Raw genomic sequence first — 19,987 nt, forward strand, 5'->3', positions numbered from 1 at the left:
CCTGCCAGCTATTATTGATACCACCATTTATCTGTGAGTCCTGCTTAGCCACGTGTTGAAGTTTGAACATGAAGAGAAGCACAAACACGCTGAGGCAAGCACATAAAGCAGGGTTTATTTAAAGAGGGGTAACGTAGACTTCTCCCAGGAGGGAGAAGGGAGCCGTTGTGGGTGTGTGGAAGACCTTGCCTTTTGGTTTTATTTCCCCCATTGGGAGAAGAGCATCACGTAATCCCTTATCCCTCCCCCTTCTCTCCAAAGGGCACCAAAGTCAAAAGTTTTCTCGACCAATCCCTGTGGGACACAGTGTCTGCTCGCCCATTCCTGAGACACCCTGCCAATCAGCACCCACCCACCAAGTCTCCAAGCAACCCTTCTTAAACTGAAGCTTGCAAGCTCACGCTCTCTGCCCTCTTCCTCTGCTCTCTTCCTCTCCTTTCTTCCCCTTCGGGCAGCCCCGCCCCCCCCCCCCCCAATCTCTTGGGTGAGTCACTCACCTTTCAGCCTTAGCTGGTGTCCTGGTATACCAAGAAGTGAGGTGTTCTGCCCTTTTTATATCTCCTAGGCTTTCTTTGTTCTCCTGCCTTTTCCCCCTGACCTTTCTCCTTCCTGCTTATGGGACTAGGCCCAGGAATGCTTGGTGGGATGGCCAAAAGGTGGGAAACAGGTGGGCTGAAGGGGGAAGGGCAGGATAGAGAAGCCAAGGACACATTAACAACCTTATAGCTCTCTGTAGGGAGGGGCAATCCTGGGACAGGTTATCTTGGCAACAGGTTGAAGCAGGGGCAGGTTCTTTTTTTTTTTATTTATTTATTTTTCGGTGGACACAACATCTTTGTTTGTATGTGGTGCTGAGGATCGAACCCGGGCCGCACGCATGCCAGGCGAGCGCGCTACCACTTGAGCCACATCCCCAGCCCCAGGGGGCAGGTTCTTGATAAGGGTGGAGGAAGGGCTCTGAGGGAATTAACATTTCAGTCCCTCGGTGGACAGTCTCCAACTTCCCAGACTCACTCATAATTGGCCTCCTTGATCTGACCTGACTCAATTTTCCTATCTATACTGACTTCCTGTCTAATTCTGGCTTCCTTACAGTGGAGCCCAACTGGTAACTTCTCTTATCTTAGAAATGTATTCATCTCTGTGAAGCCCCAGCTCAAGGCCAGAGGCCTTGTTAAAGGATCTGCGCTGTTTTGTTTTGTTTTGTTTTTTTAATCACATTTTGCATTTGCAAACACACTTCTACAAACTACTATACTGGATAAATGTTTGTGGAAAAACTAGCAAGGGGGCGTTCAGCACCTGGAGTGCTGATCTCTTTCAGGCCAGTGGCCAAGTAAAATAGAGCAACAGGAAAATAGGAAGTTTGACTGCACCGAACTCTTGTAGAGACTCTTTTACTGATAATCCTAAAACTAATTATGGTGAAGATTTCTGGAGAAGCTTAATTAAGATTTTCTGTGGAGGAGGGGGTGCCACCACACCTCAGGCTTCTGACCCCAAGACCTACTCTCAGCTGGGATTTGAATTTTGCTCCCTTGTTCTCCCCACCCCAGCCCCCACTGCCCCAGTAAAGGTGAGAGGGCTTCCTTGCCCGAGGCTGTGCCCGGTGCTGTGGCTCAGGCTGTTTTCCTTGGCAAGGCATGGGTCTTCTTGTGGAAAGCAATTTAGCAAAACCTAAAACTGTGAAGAATAACAAAGGAGTGACCATCTTTCAGTTCAGTGATTTCACTTTTAGTAACTAAGGAAATAAGCAAAGAAGCGTAAAAAATTGACGCGTGGAAATACACACTGAAACATTGTTTATCAGGGGTAACTTTAAAGCAAATGAAATGCCCAACAATAAAGAAGCAGTCAGTTCCACAGGCGGCCACAATGCAGGAGATTCACCCAGTGGCCACCCAGAGGCATTTCTTTTGCTGTTCCCTATACATCTTACATTAGATCTAGAATATGAATTTCATGAGTTTGGGATTTCCTAGTTCTTGCTCATTTCTGTACCTCCAAGATTTATGACACCATTTGACTCTAGGCACTGGATGCAAATGTACTTACTCCTTAGTGCTGCCTGAACAAAAGAAGCTCCCAAACTCCTAAAACCAAATTTTACAAACTGAAGTGTGACTTTTAGCAAATAAAAAGAAACTATTTCCTCCAGTGTGTTTGCTGGTACTTGTAATCCCAGTGACTCAGTCTGCTGAGACAGGAGGATCACAAGTTCAAGGCAGGCCTCAGTAGCTTAGTGAGATCCTGTCTCAAAATTTAAAAAAGAAGAAGAAGAAGAGGAGGAGGAGGAGGAGGAGGAGGAGGAGGAGGAGGAGGAGGAGGAGGAGGAGGAGGAGGGAGAAGAAAATAAAAAGGGCTAGGACGTTAGCTTAATGGTAGAGAAACCCTGGGTTCATGCACCACTGCCACATCAAAAAAAGAAAACACCGTGTATGTGTTCCACAGGAAATGAGCTATTTTTAAATCAATATTACTTTAAACGTTTAACAGGCCATTCTTTTATGTACTTGTGGGGTACAAGGATACTGGTCTTGGAAATCAGGATTGGGTCCTCATTCCCCTGGTGTTGAAGATTAAAGCAAGTTTTATTTAAGAGAGAGAGAAAGATAGAGATAGAGATAGAGATAGAGATAGAGATAGAGATAGAGATAGAGAGAAGGGGACCCAGAGCTGGGTATACTCAGGGGTGGGTGTGTCTTGCCTTTTTTATAGATCCCAGATTGCCTTTCACACCTGCCTACCTTGCCGAAGGGCAGGAAAAGAGCAGCTCAAGGGGTTAGGGAAGAGTGATTCCTAGTGGAGTTAACAACTCATTTCCTTGATAATTAGCCAGCTAACCCCCATCTTTGCAACCAGATCTTTTGCTACCTAAGCTGACCTCCTGTCCTTTGCCCCATCTCATTTTCATATAGTACACAAAGTGGAATGAAATTAAATTAATGAACATATCCACCGTATTGCTACCTATAATTTTTTTGTTGAGACATTTTAAAATTAATTATTTTGAAACATGAATGATTATTTACTGTAGTCTCTGCTATGCAATAGATCTCAAAATTGATTCTTTCTGTCCACGTAAAACTTTGTACCCTTTGATCAATAACTTCCTCCTCCGTATCCCTCCTCCCCTCTAGTCTCTAGTAATCATCATTCTCCTTTCTACTTTTTTTAAAATGCTTTTTTAGTTGTTGATAGACCTTTATTTATTTATATGTGGTGCTGAGAATCGAACCCAGTGCCTCACACAGGCAAGCGCACTACCACTGAGCCACAGCCCTTCTTTCTATTTTTATGAGCTCAAATTTTGTTAAATTCCACATATAAGTGAGATTGTGTGGTATTATCTTTCTGTGCCTGCCTTACTTTAATGTCCTATAGTTCATCTCTGTTGTTGCACGTGACACAATTTCCTTCTTCTTCCTCTTAACAGGTGTGTGTGTGTGTGTGTGTGTGTGTGTGCGCGCGCGCGCGCCATATTTCTTTATCCATTTGTCTGTTGATAGACACGTGATTGATTCCGTATCTTGGAAACAAATACCTCAATTAAAAAATGGGCAAAGAATCTGAACAGACATTTCTCAAAAAAATGTTCAATATCACTTATTATCATTAATTACTAGGGGAATGTAAACTAAAGTCACAAATGAGCTATATCTGTTATAATAATTTTTGTCAAAAACATAAAATAAGTGTTGATGAATATGTGAAGAAGAGGGAATTCTTGTGCGTTGTTGGTGGGAATGTGAATCAACATAGCCATTAGGTAAATCAGTGTAGATGTTCCTCAAAAAGCTAGATAGAATCCCATATAAACCAATAATCTCACTTCAGGATAGATATCTAAAGGAATTAAAATCAGTGTGTTGAAAGGATATCCACACTCTGATGTTCATCACAACAATGAGCTAATTTTAAAGATAATGCCAAAAAGAAGAGTTGACCCAGGGTATCATTTAAAATTAAGGACAAGTAAGTTCTATTAACTAGTTTCTATTTTCTCCCTTTTCTTTTAGGCTTTCATGTCATGCATGGAATTTGGTCATATTTTCTGGAAAGTTTCTTGTTTGGAATTCTAAATTCAAAACTGATTCAATTGTGTATGTCAACAGTTTTTGGTGATGATGTCCATCATATAAGTCTCATTCTTGCAATTCTGTACCTCATCTTTTATGTTTGTAAGTGAAGTGTCAATGCCTAATATTAAATAATATAGAAGGAGTCAAAATAAGAATACTAGGAAAACAACTACCAGGCCAAAAAGTTTATAAAATAAGTCAACTTATCTATATAAGGAATATTTTTGGTTAAAATAATCTATCAAAAAAGATATATGTGAATATTTATACACAGAAAACAACCTACCAAGAATGTAAAACAAATACTGTTATAAAAGAAAGATAAATGTGACAAAATCACAGCTGCAGTAAGTACTTAATTGAATGCCTTTCCTGGAGAAAGAATTGTGTGATCAGCTGGACAAATAGTAATTTTGGTTATACAAAGATTTGTATAACAACTTATATGCTTGGTTTTAAAGATATACAAAGAGTTTTACTTCCAAAGACACAATGCGTATCCTTTACATATAAAGTAAGCTCTCCATATCTCCAGAGTCCACATCAACCAATCATTGATTGAATGTGTCTCTGTATATATTTGTATAGGAATTTTTCTTGTGTGCAGGCACAGACCTGTAATCCCAGTGACTTGGGAGGCTGAGGCAAGAGAATCACAAATTCAAGATCAGCCTCAACAATTCAGTGAGGCTCAAAGCAACTTAATTAGACCCTGTCTCAAAATAAAAAATAAAAAGGGCTGGAGATGTGCCTCTGGAGATGTGGCTCAGCAGTTAAGTACCCCTGAGTTCAATCCCTGGTACCAAAAAAAGAAAAAAAAGTAGCCAAATAAAGTGTTTGCTTCTGCCTTTAACAGTGTTACTAGCCAGGACAAAAATTAAAATTATAAAGTTTATAATTTTACATCTCTAGGAGGAAAGACTATTAAATTAAAATCTATCACAATCCAAATCAAACAATAACAAAATTTCTTGACTTTGAAATTTTATAAAAACAAGTCCAAAGTTCATTTAGGAAAATTATTGTGTGTGAATACACAACACGATTTATTTTTGAAGTGGACAACCTGCCCTACCAGGTAGCTATCTGAATATTTAATATGCCTACAGCAAATGAAATACAGCTGTAGTAACACATATACAAAGTTAGTCAGAGAAACAGAAAAGGACCCAGGCAGATGCAAAGATGCGTCAGGATGGTAATTTAACATATGATAAAAATAACACATCCACAATACTCCTTAGGATTAACAACAAATTTGTTAATTGGAACAATGTCTGTTAAACATTCAGTGGAAATACGAGCTTTAACAGATTTTACTGTATAATCCCGTCTGTTTTTTGAATGTGTGACTTTGTGTACATATACATTTGGGTGCATGCCGGGGAGCTCACTGGGTACTCCACTCCTCTTAAAGATTTTGATCCAATTATCTTGAAGTTTCAATTCTATAGAAATTCTATGGAAATCCAGTGGTCTTATGATGCCTGATCCTGGGTTTTTCCTCTTCATGATCTCCTCTTCCTCCTTCTGAATATACAGTAGTTTCTGGTTTTAGACAAATTTACTGACGATGGGGAAAAGAGAAGTTCACAGGGGAAGTAATGTCACATAGTTCACAATTCTATGTGCTCTGACAGCTACCTCTAGTTCCTCACTTTTTCATCTTTCCTACTTTTCATCTTTTTCACATTTCACTGGTCTCCAGCATAGAGACTCAGCAAGCAGCCACGCCTGGTGGCACACACCTGAAATTCCAGCTACTTGGAAGCCCAAGTTCAAGGCTAATGTGGGCAACTTAAATGAAAGCCTATTTCCAAATAAGATAAAATTAGAAAGGGCTGGGATGTAGCTCAGGGGTAGGGCACACTTGCCTACTATATATATGCTAACATACGTATTTTTTCACCTCTGGTAAAAATTTGTGCTACTGTCAATACTATTTTTTCCCCTTTTTAACAAAAGGTGAGTTGGTTGAAATGTCTGGAATATTCACTCTGGCCATTATGGGACTTTTTTTAAATTCTACGAGTTTTAAACCAGGAGTCGAAACGCTTCTTCTCGAGTGAGTGTCGCATATTTTCATTTTGTTTCATTAGAAGCTATTAGATTAAAATAGTAACTATATTTACATAGTCTAAGTAAGACATTGACATGGAAACTATTCCACTGAAAACCTGTGTCTTCAAATGTTTTAATTTTAGGCAAAAGTTGTAACCCCACTTTGAGTTTGTGTTGGTTCTATTTCCCTATTAAGTCCTGAAATCTCTGACCATCTACCCAATACTTTCCAATCTAAATCCTGAACCCACTTAGACCAGGCCAGGATTAAACAAGTTGAGAGACTCATCTCAGGCATGAAATTTCAAAGGGAAAAATATAATAATTGAGATAAATATTTCAATGCAGTATTTTTTAAAGAAATGAAATTTATGTAAAAACATTTGAAGGCTATTGTTTTAGAAACAATGAAGAGATGCCATATAAGGTAAATTAAAAGATTAAGGCAGGTGATTTAAAGAGGGAATGATAGTCTCAGGAAAGAAGGTGTGGACACACTAAATGTGAGCCAGATTATGGGTGAAAAAGTTCATGTCTTGCTCCAATGCACCCAGCCATGGGATAAGTGGGAGCTGTTGTCTGAGATGCTTTAATACACAGGTTTGGTAATCCAACCTAAACACACAATGGATACGTATGTGTGAACAGAGGCCCTGAAAGTAAACGATGATTTTTTGAGTTTGAGAGAATATTATAGATGATAAATTCAGAAGCCAGAAGCTCAAGGAATAAGTTCTTCATCAAGGAGAACAGCAATAAAATCATGTCAGCTGCAACAAAAGTCAGTTGTACCTGTAGTGAGGGAGAATTAACTGGACCACGGTTGTGAGGGGAATTTAAAAGTATATGAAAGTATTTATATCTATAGGAAGTAATTCAGAAAGCTCTCTTCACCTTCTTGTTATAACTGAAGGCTGGATCCCCCCTGAATAATAATAATAATAATAATAATAATAATAATAATAATAATAATAATTATCATCATCATCATCATCCATCATCATCATCATCATCATCTTTCCCTTAAGTTGTTGTGTGTTTCTCACCTGCACACTGGTATTATTGAGTCTGCAGTTGAGGTAGGTAATCTCTCTGCACCTCAAAGACATTTCTAGATCATTCTTTATCTTACTCCAGAAGAGCCCGGTTTTAAAATTCATGCTTTCAGGTTACACCATTTGCTACAATCTAGACTGTGGTTATCTCTAGAATCCTAAGATACACTCTCCATTTTGCAGCAATTTTGGCTCCTGTCTCTCTTTAACTGTCTCCAACATTTCCCCATCATTACTCTTAGTGATGTCAGTATCCATTGAGTTGATACTTACACTCTGGCTTTTATTTCCTGAACCTTCTCTCCTTTAATGAGTATGTCTCCCACTCTACTTAGGTCACCTACTTCCGTGGATATATAAATAAACACTATACAATCCCAATTTCAAGACCCTTGCTATTCCTCAAACGTGCCTAGCATGCTCCCCTGTTTAGACTCAGTTCTATCACTACATACATCAGACTGGTGTTTTAGTATTCTATTTAAATGTTTCCACTCTTCCCAGATTATACAATCTTTTATTCCTGTTAAATTGATTTCCCCAGAATGCCCAGTCCATTATCATCCCTCCAGACTATTGGCTATTCAACACTGGACAATAAAAAATAATAGATGTTTAGATGTACCAGAATCAAAATCCATGAGAGTACAATCATAGGATTCATAATTTTTACACTCTCCCCATAAGCCAGGCATAGTGTTGTAGGCTTGTAATTCTAGTGACTCAGAAGGCTGAGGCAGCAGGATTGCAAGTTCAAAGCCAGCATCAGCAACTTTGCAAGGCCCTAGGCAGTGTAATGAGACCCTGCCTTAAAAATTAAAATAATAATAATAATAATAATAAAGAGTTATTGATGTGGCTCAGTGGTTAAGCAGCACTGGGTTCACTCATGGTAAAAAAAAAAAAGAAAAAAGAAAGAGAGAGAGAGAAAGAAAGAAAGAAAAAGAAAAGAAAAAGCATATGTTCAACTTGTTTCTAGGACCCAGGCTAAGGAGGGCTTCCTTCTTGAACTTCCCAGGTTGCCCAGCTCCACTGGTGTGACCCGCTCTGCTTATTACATGATCACTAAGTACTATATCATATTATCATGACGTCTTATCAGGGTTTATTTAATTTTTTTCTTGTAAATTTGTATTTTTCACGTGCCCTATAGTTTACTTCATTGTATATTTGGAATTTGCTGAGAGGACTGATAGTGTTTTTTATGTCAGGCACACACAGTATTTGAGGTGATGGATATGTTAACTAGCTTGTCTGTGGTGATGATTTCTTTGATGTTTTGAGGTTTGTATTCATGTAAATATCAAATAATAGACCTTAAAAATATACAACTTGTATTTTTCAATTATCCCCCATAAGATTAGCAGGAAAAAAAGATTCACATCTCTGAACACCAGCTAGATTTTACAGGATGACTCAGTTCTATCACTACATACATCAGACTCTGGTGTTTTAGTATTCTATTTAAATGTAAATGAGTTTAGCTTTCCTAAAAGAAATGAAAGATTTTACAATCTGTATTTTCAAGTTGCATCAATGATGATGTCTCCATGTTTGAGTTTCATCACACAGCATGACTACAATCTGAATATTTCTTTCAGATACAATGAAAAAAGAAATACACTAATTTACACACACACATTGGTTTGAATTGCTTCAGAATCTTTTGTTTACTTGCCTTAGTGCCATTTCTTTGTAGTTCAACTTTAAGCCTTATTGTGTGTTGACACATGTCATATTCATCTTTATTTGATAAGGAATGGCATAATAACTCATATTGGTAAACTTTGTAAAAAATTTGTTAGCTTAATTATAATTAACTATATCTTAATTTTTTCTGAAAATGCAGATTCTGGAATTGTATATCTTTTGTTGCTTTTCTTATGGTGTTTACTTTTCTTGGAGTTTTAATTCCTGCACATACATATTTATATATATCATTTTCTGATATATATTATTCATTAAATATCTACTTCACACTGATTGTTTTAAGGTAAGAATGCTATTTGAATTTTTCCATTTATAGGAAACAGAATAAGTCTTAAGAGTATTTTTAAAATATTAATAACTTTCATACCTTATATTGAACAACTGACTCAAAATTTTCAGAGTTATCAACAAATTGATCCTCAGTAGTTTTCTCAGTTAAATACTTCATAGAATTTCTGAAAATTAGAAGGAAAAATTTTTCATAATCTGTTAAGATTATTGAGACAACCACTATTAATATTTGGCATCCATTGTTATTTTTCCTATGAAGTTTCAAGAAGTTAAGCACCTATCAAAATTAGAAATCTGTGTTTTTGCTTAAAAGATATAGCAATTTTTATGAATTAGAATTGAAAATACCTTTTTAAAAATTGTAAGGAAACACTCTTGTAAATGACTTTTCTCCTCAAATAATTTTTGTAGCCCCTTTTTTTGCAATTTTAAAGGGAAGACCAGTCTGCCCATGCAGTTGATGAGGAATAGCAAAACCTACTGTAATTGGAATCTCAGCTCCTCACTCAAATTGCTAATATTCCACTTTGATCTAGCAATGTTAGTTGGGTTGCTGACATCAACTCAGCTAGAGCTAAGTAAGTGGAAATTGGCCCCCAATTTTTTTATCAGACAAAATTAGTGTCAAAGGTAGGAATGCCATGAAACTGAAAGAAGAAATAGAAAATTATTGACTAATCTTGGACAGATTTAGCAGTGCTAAAATCTAGGAATAAAAAGAAAGGAAGGACATTTTCTTCTCATTGCTTATTTATTGAATTTGTTTTATTTCTTATTGGGATATAGAATATAGCTAAAAAAATCTCCAATTTTTATTTCCACCTGAGAAAACACCACTCAAGAGTGATGTGAAATGACCCTACCACTTGTTCAGTAGAAAGAAACAGAGAATAATGTCATTCTCTGAGCATGTCTCTCTATGGGATACCTTTGCCCTCCTTGGATTGCATGCCAACCGTGTATGAAAGATGGCTCAGTTGTTTCAGAGTTAGCCTCTCCATGGGGAATAGAATGGAATAAAATAGAGTGAAATGGTAAGAAATTTCTATGACAAGAATAACTTTTTCAAAACTGTTTTATCTTTCAGACTTCTGGTTTTTATAATGATGAGTCCCATTTTGTCTCGACTTGGTCATGGATTCAGCTGGCGCTGGGCATTCATAATGGTCTGGAGTGAAATGAAAGGGACACCAAACATAAGCATGGCCCTTCTGGTTGCCTACTCGAACTTTTCTGTTGGAACAGAAAGGGAAAAATCTCAAGTAAAGAAAGTTTCAGTTTCTTATTTGAATATTTTATAAAAAAGTGTTGCCGTGTTTTCAAACTATGGTTTTGGAGTAAAATAGCTCAACCCTACTTGGGCTGTAGCTATCATGGCAAGATTGGAGAGAAACTGGCAGGCTTCCTGTTCTCTTCTTCATACCAGTTTATAAGTATTCCTCAGTTCCTTTAGAAGCCTTAAAATGGGTGCATTATGAAGATTCAAGGAATTAAAACGTATAAATCATTTAAAATAGTGCTTGGTATAAAATATCCAATGTTTTAAATTTTCTTTACTCCTTAATATTCACTCAGAAGAGGCAGAAATTTACTTAAAGTTACTTAAAGCCTGAACTTACTTAAAATTAATTACTTAAAGCTCTATTGCTTTCTATAACTTTATAAGGTCACTTGTAGTAATGCTGGGGGCAGGGAAGCATTTTAATTATTAGGCATAGTATCTCTAAGGTAGTATCTGCAGATTGTCCAACAGCTCTTCCTCCACAGCATTTCAAGGCAAGATAATTGCAAAGAGTTCTGTGGGAAATTTTAATATATCTGCCATTTTCATTGTGCATGCATAAGTTTTATATAAATCCCAAGTGTAAAGTGAAGCATGCAAATGTAATCTTTACACGGCTAATTAAATAATAGCTCAAATATTTAAAAATACTAACTCTTTTAACTGTTTTTGAAACCAAATGATCTAATTTTAGATGATCTCCCTCCTCTTTTCAATCTATTTTCACCTGCTTGAATAATCAAAATCAACTTGACCAGTGTGATAGTGAACCCTGCACATGCATCTGGGTTCTAAAATTTTTAGCTTAGCTGGGATTTTCTGTGTGGCTATGAAAAAGTTACTTTTTTCTCACCCGAAAGGCCCGTTTCCTCATTCTAAAGCAGCTAATAATTTGCTGGTAAGTGTTCAACAAGTATGTTCGTGTGGGGGCAGAGGTCATAATTTTTAATATTCACTAAATTTCCATTTTGTATTCATTCCCATCAACAGAATACAAATCTGCCCATAAGCTTCCTGAATATTCAATGATTAGCTCTCATGAGCTGGTAAGAATAAAATCTAGCACACCATTATCTCAAAGGGTTTCTATGAGAAATAAAATTATATGTAAAATTCTTAGGACATTAAGAGATAGTAAATGTATACCAAATATGAGCAATGATGATTATAGAAGTTTTATTTATAATAATAAAAAAACTGAAAACAATTCAGAGATCCTTCAGCTGGTAAATGTCCCAGTATACTGTTGTGTATCTGTACCATGGAATGCTACTTAGCAATGAAAAGGACCAAATTATTCATACAAATTATTGATACCTTTTGAATTTCCAGAGAATTATGCTGAGTAAAAAAGCTCATCTCAAAAAGGACAAAATTAGCTGATTCCAATTATATAATATTCATTAATGTCAAAATTATAGAAATAAAGAAAATATAAGCAGTTGCTGGTGGTTAGAGAGGTGAGAGCTGGAGGAAAGCAGAGGTGACTATGAAAAGGTAGCAGGAGGAAAATCCTTAAGATAATGGAACTGTTCTGTATCCTGAGTGCACTTATGTTATTGTACTGCTTATCTTATTACTGTAGCTTCAGACTGGGTAAATGGCACACAGGAACTCTGTGTGTTATTTTGTTGATTTTCTTTTTCTTATCCTCCTCCCCAGTACTAGGGATGAAACCCAGGGTGTTCTGCCACTGATCTACATTCCCAGCTCTTTTTATTTTTTATTTTAAGACAGGTTTTCACTAAGTTTCGGAGGCTGGCCTTGAACTGGAGATCCTCCCAGTCTCAGTCTCCAAAGTTGCTGGGATTACAGGCATGAACCATTACATTTAGCATTCTCTGTATTATTTCTTGAAACTGTACATGAATCTACAATTATCTCAAAATAAAAATGTTAAACTTTAAAAACAATGAGAGAGAGAGATGGGGAGATAGAGAAAACATGAAAATTACTATTCTTAATAATAAAAAAGGGAATATGACTACAAATTTCACAATTATTAAAAGAATAATAAGTGAAAATTTTGTATGACTTTATGGCAAGAAATTCAATATTTCACATGGTTAAACTCCTAATCACCCGTGCATTCACACGTGCGCATGCACACACACACACACCCCACACACTCACAATGAGACTTACCCAAACTGACAAACACATAAAAATAGAAAATCTGAATAGCCCTATGTTTGTTAAAGAAATTATTTAAATTAAAATGTTCTCACAGAGAAAACTGAAAGACAGATAAGTTGGTTGGCAAATTTTACCGAATAAGGAATAAGTAATTCTACCCAAGTTGTTCCATAAAATAGAAAAGGATGAAACACTTCCTTACTCGTTTTACGTGGCCAACCCACTCTGATACCAAACATCATAAAGATTTTACAAGGAAAACTAATCTACTCACAAAATATGATTTTTTTAAAATCCCCAAATATTTATCAAAAAAATCTAAATGTATATATGAAGAATAATACTTTATGGCTAAGTAGGTTTTATCTAAATATGTAATATCAGTATTCAAAATCAATCAAAATCATTCAATATACTACTGCAATAAAAGAGAAAACCCCTGTAATTGTCTTCACAATCCAAGACTAAACATTTGACAAAATTTAACACATTCTTAATAAATTTTAAAAAAGAGAGAAGAAAAAACTTTCTGTAAAATAGAATTTGAAGAAAACCATCTTAACCTGATACAGTATATCTTTTAAACATCTTAAAGCTTATATGACACTTAATGATCACATACTGTATGCTTTCCCCTAAGTTTGGGGAAAACAGCAAATACATCTGCTTTCTACACTTCTATGGAACATTGTCCTCAATGTACTACCCACCACAATGGGGGGAAAGGCACAGAGATTAGTTTGTATTAAAGAACTACTAGAATTAAAAAGTGAATTTAGCAAGATCGTGAGATGCATTGCAGTATAGAAAACTAAATTTTATTTCTACATCAAAAAAACCATCAGAAACATTAAAAAAAAAAATAGTGCTGAGGGTGTAGCTCAGTAGTAGAGCATCACTTAACATGAAAGAGTGAACAAAGCCCTGAGAGAGAAAAAAATAAACTTGAAATAATAACTAACATAGCATCAGAAGCATGAAATAGGAATAAAAAAAATGAAACATTTGTATTAATTATCCATGGATATATGACAAATGATCCCCATGTTTAGCTGCTTCAAAGAAGAAACATTATCTTGATTTTTGTGAGTCAAGAAGCTGGCTGTTGGTAAGATTCAATCCTAGCAGACGGCTGAACTATAAAGGGCCTTGGTTTCTTGCTGGCCATTGGCCAGAAGCCTGCCACAGTTCCTTGTCACTGGGATCTCTCCATAGCTCAGTTCACAATTAAGTAGCTGACTTCCCTCAGAATGAGCAAACGAGAAAGCTAGAAAGAACACTTACTCACAGTTCTGATTTTGGTTTTATTCTCACACATGAATGAAGTATGCTCAGGAAGACAGAGAATCTCCAGAGTGGTTTCATCATGCTTGACATACAAATTTCTTACCTGCCATGAGCATCTATTAGCATCATACAACCTAGCTTAATTTACATTGGAAACTGCAGAGTATATTATAGTGAACTATCCTGAATACTCATTTTGTATATTTCTTTTGAATTCTAGGTACTATTTCATGGAGTGTTGGTATGCTTAATTAATCTGATTATCAATAGATTTATTTTGCCAATGGCAGTTACTAAACTAGGTAAGCACTCCTATTTACGATTCTTAGTGAAGAGAAAAATATTCTAAATATGCTAATGAAATATGCTAACAATAAAGAGTCCATGTAAAGATGAATCAAAGATTTCTAGCTGAAGATGAAATTAAATTTCTATGTAAAGTTATATTGATGGTTCAGGCCAATAAGATTGTTTATTTAAAAGGATTAGTGATTTACTTTATATCTAAATCAATAGTATAAGTCTAATTATTCAATAACTTTACAAGCCTCCTAGATGATTGGTACTACTCTGACTGGGAGTATTGCCACCTGAAGACAGAAAAGATTTCTGAACTGAAAGATCCTATGTTAAAGTAAAAAGAAACGATAAACAAGTCAAATAATATCAGAGTCATCTGTGCATCAAAATAAAGAAAAAATAGTATTAAATAAAATAGAGAACATAGCAGATGCTAAATTCCTGAGGAAGCTAGAGACTGGGTGTGTTGAAGAACAGAAAAACGTTTGAGGTATTGGATCTTAGAGAATAATGCAGATAATTCCTCACATGTGTTTAACTGGCTTATGTGATTATGGAAGCTAAGTGCCATATCTGCAGCCTGAATGCCTTGGAACAAAAAGAGTGAATGGGGTAAGTTTCAGCCTGAGTTCAAAGGCAGGAGGACACCAATGTCCCAGCTCCTAGATCATCAGGCAGATAGAGAAAGTATAATTCTCCTATGTTCTGTCTTTATTTCATTCAAGCCTCCAACAGATTGAATGAGTCTCAGTCACATTGGAGAATCTACCAATTTAAATGTATTCTCATCCACAAGCATCCCTACAGACATACCTAGAACATTGTTTAACCAAATATCTAGGCACCCTGTGGTCCAAGCAAGTTAACACATAAATTGAATCATCATACTTCTGTTCTTCTGTTTCCTCATCAAATGGGGAAAAAAGGACTCACCTGAAAAGATGGTCAAGATAACAAAAAAAAAAAAACCTTAATACATGGAAAGAGCTGAAGCATATTTTCCAGCATAGAGCAAGCACCCTAATAAGCATTAGCTCTTATTGTTGTTATTGTATCTTCACTTTTTGTAAGAAGGAGTGTGAATGTTAAAAAAAATTGTTAGCATTCCTATTATTAAACAATTTATAGTGAATCTTTATTTAATGTCTAAAAACCCTTTATTGATAATAAGAACAAAAGTAAGCTCTATAATCCCTCAAAATGATAGTGTTCTTGTTTATGAAATGCGCTCTTTTCACTGAAGGTCTTCGAGATGTCACATCAACAAAATATAAATCAGTTTATTATACATTTCAACACTTTCAAGAGCTAACCAAATCTACAGCATCTGCACTCAAATTTGACAAAGATCTTGCTAATGCTGATTGGAACATGGTTGAGAAGGCGATTGTACTTCAAAATCCATATGCAGTAAGCATGTAATATCTTTCTATCCTCACAAATTAGATATGATTGTCGTTAAGTATAAATCATGTCATAAATACTAATTTATGATTTTACATATTTGTAATAAACAGAGAAGTTTTATTGGTTATTCCTTGTTTACCATAAGAGAAAGGAGGGAATCTTGAGAAATTAAGTGATCACCGTGGGACAAATAAGTCAAAACCCCTTTGAATATTCAGAAAATATATATTGTAAGTTCAAAAGAGGGAACAGCATATTGCATTCCTCTGCAGAGGCAGAGGAGGAGGTCCAAGTTGTAAGTTGGTACAAAGTGGGTGTGTCCTGACTCTTTTATAGATCTTAGATTTCCTTTGTTCTCATGCCTGTTCCTCCCCTATCTTGCCTACCTGATCTAAAAGGTGGGCCAAAAGGTATAGTGATCCAAGGGCAGGAAAGAAACTGCTCAGGGGTACTGGCAGGAAGCTAGCAGCCCAGAGGGTATTCATTAACAACTCTTTGTAGTAGGAACAGTTCCTTGGAGGCAGGTAACCTTGGCAACAGGTGACCAGGAAGGGAAGTGTCCTGAATATATTAGCATTTTATTTCTTTTTATTTATAACCAGCCCCCATCTTCCCAAACCTACCTGATCATTCATTACCTACACTGACTGTCTTTTTGCCCCACCCCCAACCCCCGCCTCATGGTTGTCAAACTATAACTGAAGCAGAATCATTGAATGAGTTTGTAGCAATCGCTGGCTGCCTCTCCCAGTTCTGATTTGCTGAGTCTCAGTGGTTTGAGAATGTGCATTTCTAACAATTCCCAAGTGCTGCTGTTGTCACCAGGGGACTGAAAGGAAAGTGACCACAACATTCGGAGCAACCAAAAGATCTTTATTGCAGCAGTGCAACAAAGAGAAAAGAAAGAAGGAGAGAGAGAGAGAGAGAGAGAGAGAGAGAGAGAGAGAGAAAAGAGAAGAGGACAGATGAAGAGGGAGAGAGCAAGAGCAAGAGAGAGACAGAGAGCGCACGCAAGAAAGACAAAGAGCAAGAGAGAGAGAGAGCAAGAGAGAGGGCAAGAGAGAGAGCAAGAGAGAGAGAGAGGCTCGGCAGGAGGGAGTTTTTATAGCCCAAATCTAATGAGATCTCTGGGTCTGCAAGCTGCCTTGTTGGCACAAGGGGGGTTAAGTGTTTGGCCTTGAGCAAGGGGTTGAGTGTTCAGCCTTGAGAGGGGGCTTGGGCGTTTGGGCTTGAGGCAAATAGTTGATAAAGAACCAGACAGAGGGTTTGAGTGGCCAGGTCATCCTGCAGCTAACTTTGTTTGGCATGCCCTGCAGACAGCTTACTCAGCCTGTCCTGCACCTAACAGGGACCACATGGAACTACTGGCTTAAAGTATGATCATTCATGTGATAACTTTTGTAAACTTAATAATGCCATGTAAAAGTAAATATATGATATTACCCTTTCCCCTAAGTCTGGCAAATATTTTACCTCCAGCATTATTGAGCAAATGGTGAGGACTTTTGAGCAAATGATGAGCATAAGAACATTTTTCTGTATCTTCCAGATTTTCTATCATTTTTTTAAACCAAACTAGTGGGAGGATTGTTTGGGGTTTATGCTAAACAATGCATTCATATTCATGTATTTTTTGTTGCTTTTTAATTTGTGTTTTATTTAGTTAAAACAAGGAGAAACAACAGAACACCAGAAGGTGGTATGTCCAGATTGTAACAAGGAAATAAATGAGACCCTTAATATTGAAGCAATAAAGCTGGCCAACAGACGCCTCCTGTCAGCACAAATTGTGAGTACTCTATCATACTCATTTATTGACATTTAGGAGCCTAAAGCTATACTGAAAGCCCTCTCTCTTGCTAAAAAGCAAAGAGAAGTTCAGCATTTTCTTAGAAATTTGCTTGACAAAGAAAAGGAAAAGAGGGAGGGAGGGAGAAACTGGGAAGAAAGAAATCTACTCAAATTAGTTTAAGTAAAAGGTAATTTATTATGAAGATTTGTAAATTTCACAGATACCAGTGGGCTAACCTTCAGGTGTGTTAGACCATCAGTTCCTTGACACTGCCTTCTCTAGTTCCAATCCAATTTTTCTTGGAAGGATGCCACCAAGTCCTCTAAAAAAATGCAGGTAGAGGGTTTCCTATCTTCATCCAAATCTGGCATAAAAGTTATAGACATTGTGTACTAGTAGAATATAAGACTCAGACGTTGCTATTCAACTACCCATCAGGATCTTGACTATTTGCTGCCACCCATCATCTCAAATATTCATGTTGGGCTTTCCTGTTGTACATGGAGCCATCAAGCATTTATCAGCTATTCTAGCCACATGGGGATCTAAGAACTGTACTCACTCAGTCTAACCTGGGAAACAGGGGATCTGTTAGGCATGACTGTTCTGTCCTCAGCAATAGTCCTGGTAGGAAACTTGTCTGAAAATCACTTTTAGGGGGGACCTAAATGACTTCATTAAGCATTTGATGCAGTTTCATTAAGAATGAAACTTATAGGTTGGGGTTGGGGCTCAATGGTAGAGCATTTGCCTAGCACGTGTGAGGCCCTGGGTTCGATCCTCAGCACCACATAAAAATAAATAAATAAAATAAAGGTATTGTGTCCAACTACAAGTAAATAATAAATATTAAAAAAAAAAAGACTGAAGCTTATGCCCACATAGTTTTACTCCTCCAACAAGTTTTCCATTTGTACCAAATTAGTTATTGCTGCTGGCTAGGCAATAGTTTCCTACCACACAGCTTCACAAGGGGAAAAGTCACCTTTCTTGTTCTACCCTCTCTTCTAAATCCTATGCTGCAGGGGGCATGAGTCTGTGAGGTGAGTAGACAAAAGCCATTCATCAGGTTTCCCTGGGAAACCACCTCTGAGCAGCTTCTAAAACAAAGACAAAGGGCTGGGCTGTCTGAATACATCAAGCCAGCAGGAATGAGAGGGAAAAATTGTCAGTGGAAAGGAAACAATGGAACAGGTTAGACAAACAACCAGACCAGAATTCCAAAATAGAAGAGGATTTAGAAACAATGGAGTAGGGCTAGTTCTGACATAACACTGGGTGAGTTTGACTAACCCTTCTAGTCAAACTCATGTGTGGCTTCCTTAAGCGAAAATAATTGCTCCCTTTTCTTAGGAAAACAGAAAGGGAAGTTTGCAAAAACTTCCTCCATAACTGCAAAAAAAAAAAAAAGTGATAGAATAATGGAAAAGTTCATGCAATCTGCTATATAATTTAGGAAGTAGAAATCACTATTCTGTTTTTTGTTTTGTTTTGTTTTGTTTTTTACAATCAAAACATTTGCAGTGAGATAGAAAAGAAAACCTTAGGAGAATATGAACATTGCATCATGAAAAAAAAATCAACCACTAATTACATAATCTTTACCTGCCCAAATATGCTATTCATACTAAATGTTATCCTCAAAATCTGTAAAGGTGACTCTTTTCAGACCACTTCTCAAAATGTTCACAGTTGGCCCTTCCCTTTGTGTACGGAGCCATCACCCATTTCTCACTATCAGATCATCCCTGAAAGCCCACACCTCAGCCTTTATCTCACTTCACCTTGGACTTGAACTGGTTCACTGTGTTCTCCTCTACAAATCTACTACTCAGATTTGTAGAGACATCCATTTTGATCTCTCCCATTTCTCACTTGACTTTTCTCCAAATATTTACCTCTACTTCTCCACATAATATAATTGCTAGCTAATTTTCCTAATAACCCTTCTAGTCAAACTCATGACCAAAGGCTCTGCCACTACTACAATCCATTTCCCACTCCACCTTACTGTCACACATATCTTGTGCATATGTATACATCCACAGAATTTTTCCAATCTTAAAGTATGTCATTTTGTTTGCTGTTATCTTTGTACATGAAGTTATTGAATTTTACCTTTTAGTAGAAGTCATTTACTTCCAAGGTAAATCTGATAGTGAACCAGGGCAGAATCCCAAAGGTATGATCTGTCATTAAACTGCTCACCTTTAATGAATAGCATAATGTGTAGCACAGAATTGGTGTTAAGTTAACGTTTGCTCAATTGATTAGTGGTGATTATGAGAACAAACAGATTGTCTGTTTTGCCATCTCAATTTTTCTCTGCTTTGCCTTCTCTCTTGACACTTTAATTTTCTCTCCTTGCCTGCTTTCCTTCCTTCCTTTTTTTCTTTTGTATAGAGATGTTTGTTTTATTCTAACTATCATGCTGATTAGTTATACCTTTTGTTTCTTATGGTAAACCAATTTAAAATATAACTTTATCTTAGAACATGTTATAAACATTAATACATATGTATCTATACCTTTTAATTAAAATGCCAACTACAGCTCTTCATATAGATATATTTTCCCATTTCCT

The 19,987-nt window shown here is 36.7% G+C and overlaps 1 protein-coding gene across 1 annotated transcript in view; it reads left to right on the forward strand.

Moving 5' to 3' along the window:
* Positions 1–19,987, forward strand: part of Slc9c1 (solute carrier family 9 member C1) — an 80,905-nt gene that overhangs the window by 12,627 nt on the left and 48,291 nt on the right. The window contains exons 6-12 of the mRNA XM_027935908.2: positions 4,020–4,181; positions 6,048–6,147; positions 9,048–9,191; positions 10,287–10,461; positions 14,125–14,206; positions 15,448–15,614; positions 17,275–17,400. Coding sequence (XP_027791709.2) covers positions 4,020–4,181; positions 6,048–6,147; positions 9,048–9,191; positions 10,287–10,461; positions 14,125–14,206; positions 15,448–15,614; positions 17,275–17,400 — 956 coding nt within the window. The remainder of the gene's footprint in view (positions 1–4,019; positions 4,182–6,047; positions 6,148–9,047; positions 9,192–10,286; positions 10,462–14,124; positions 14,207–15,447; positions 15,615–17,274; positions 17,401–19,987) is intronic.

This window comes from Marmota flaviventris, chromosome 8 (assembly GCF_047511675.1).
Source record: "Marmota flaviventris isolate mMarFla1 chromosome 8, mMarFla1.hap1, whole genome shotgun sequence".
NCBI classification, from domain to species: Eukaryota; Metazoa; Chordata; class Mammalia; order Rodentia; family Sciuridae; genus Marmota; species Marmota flaviventris.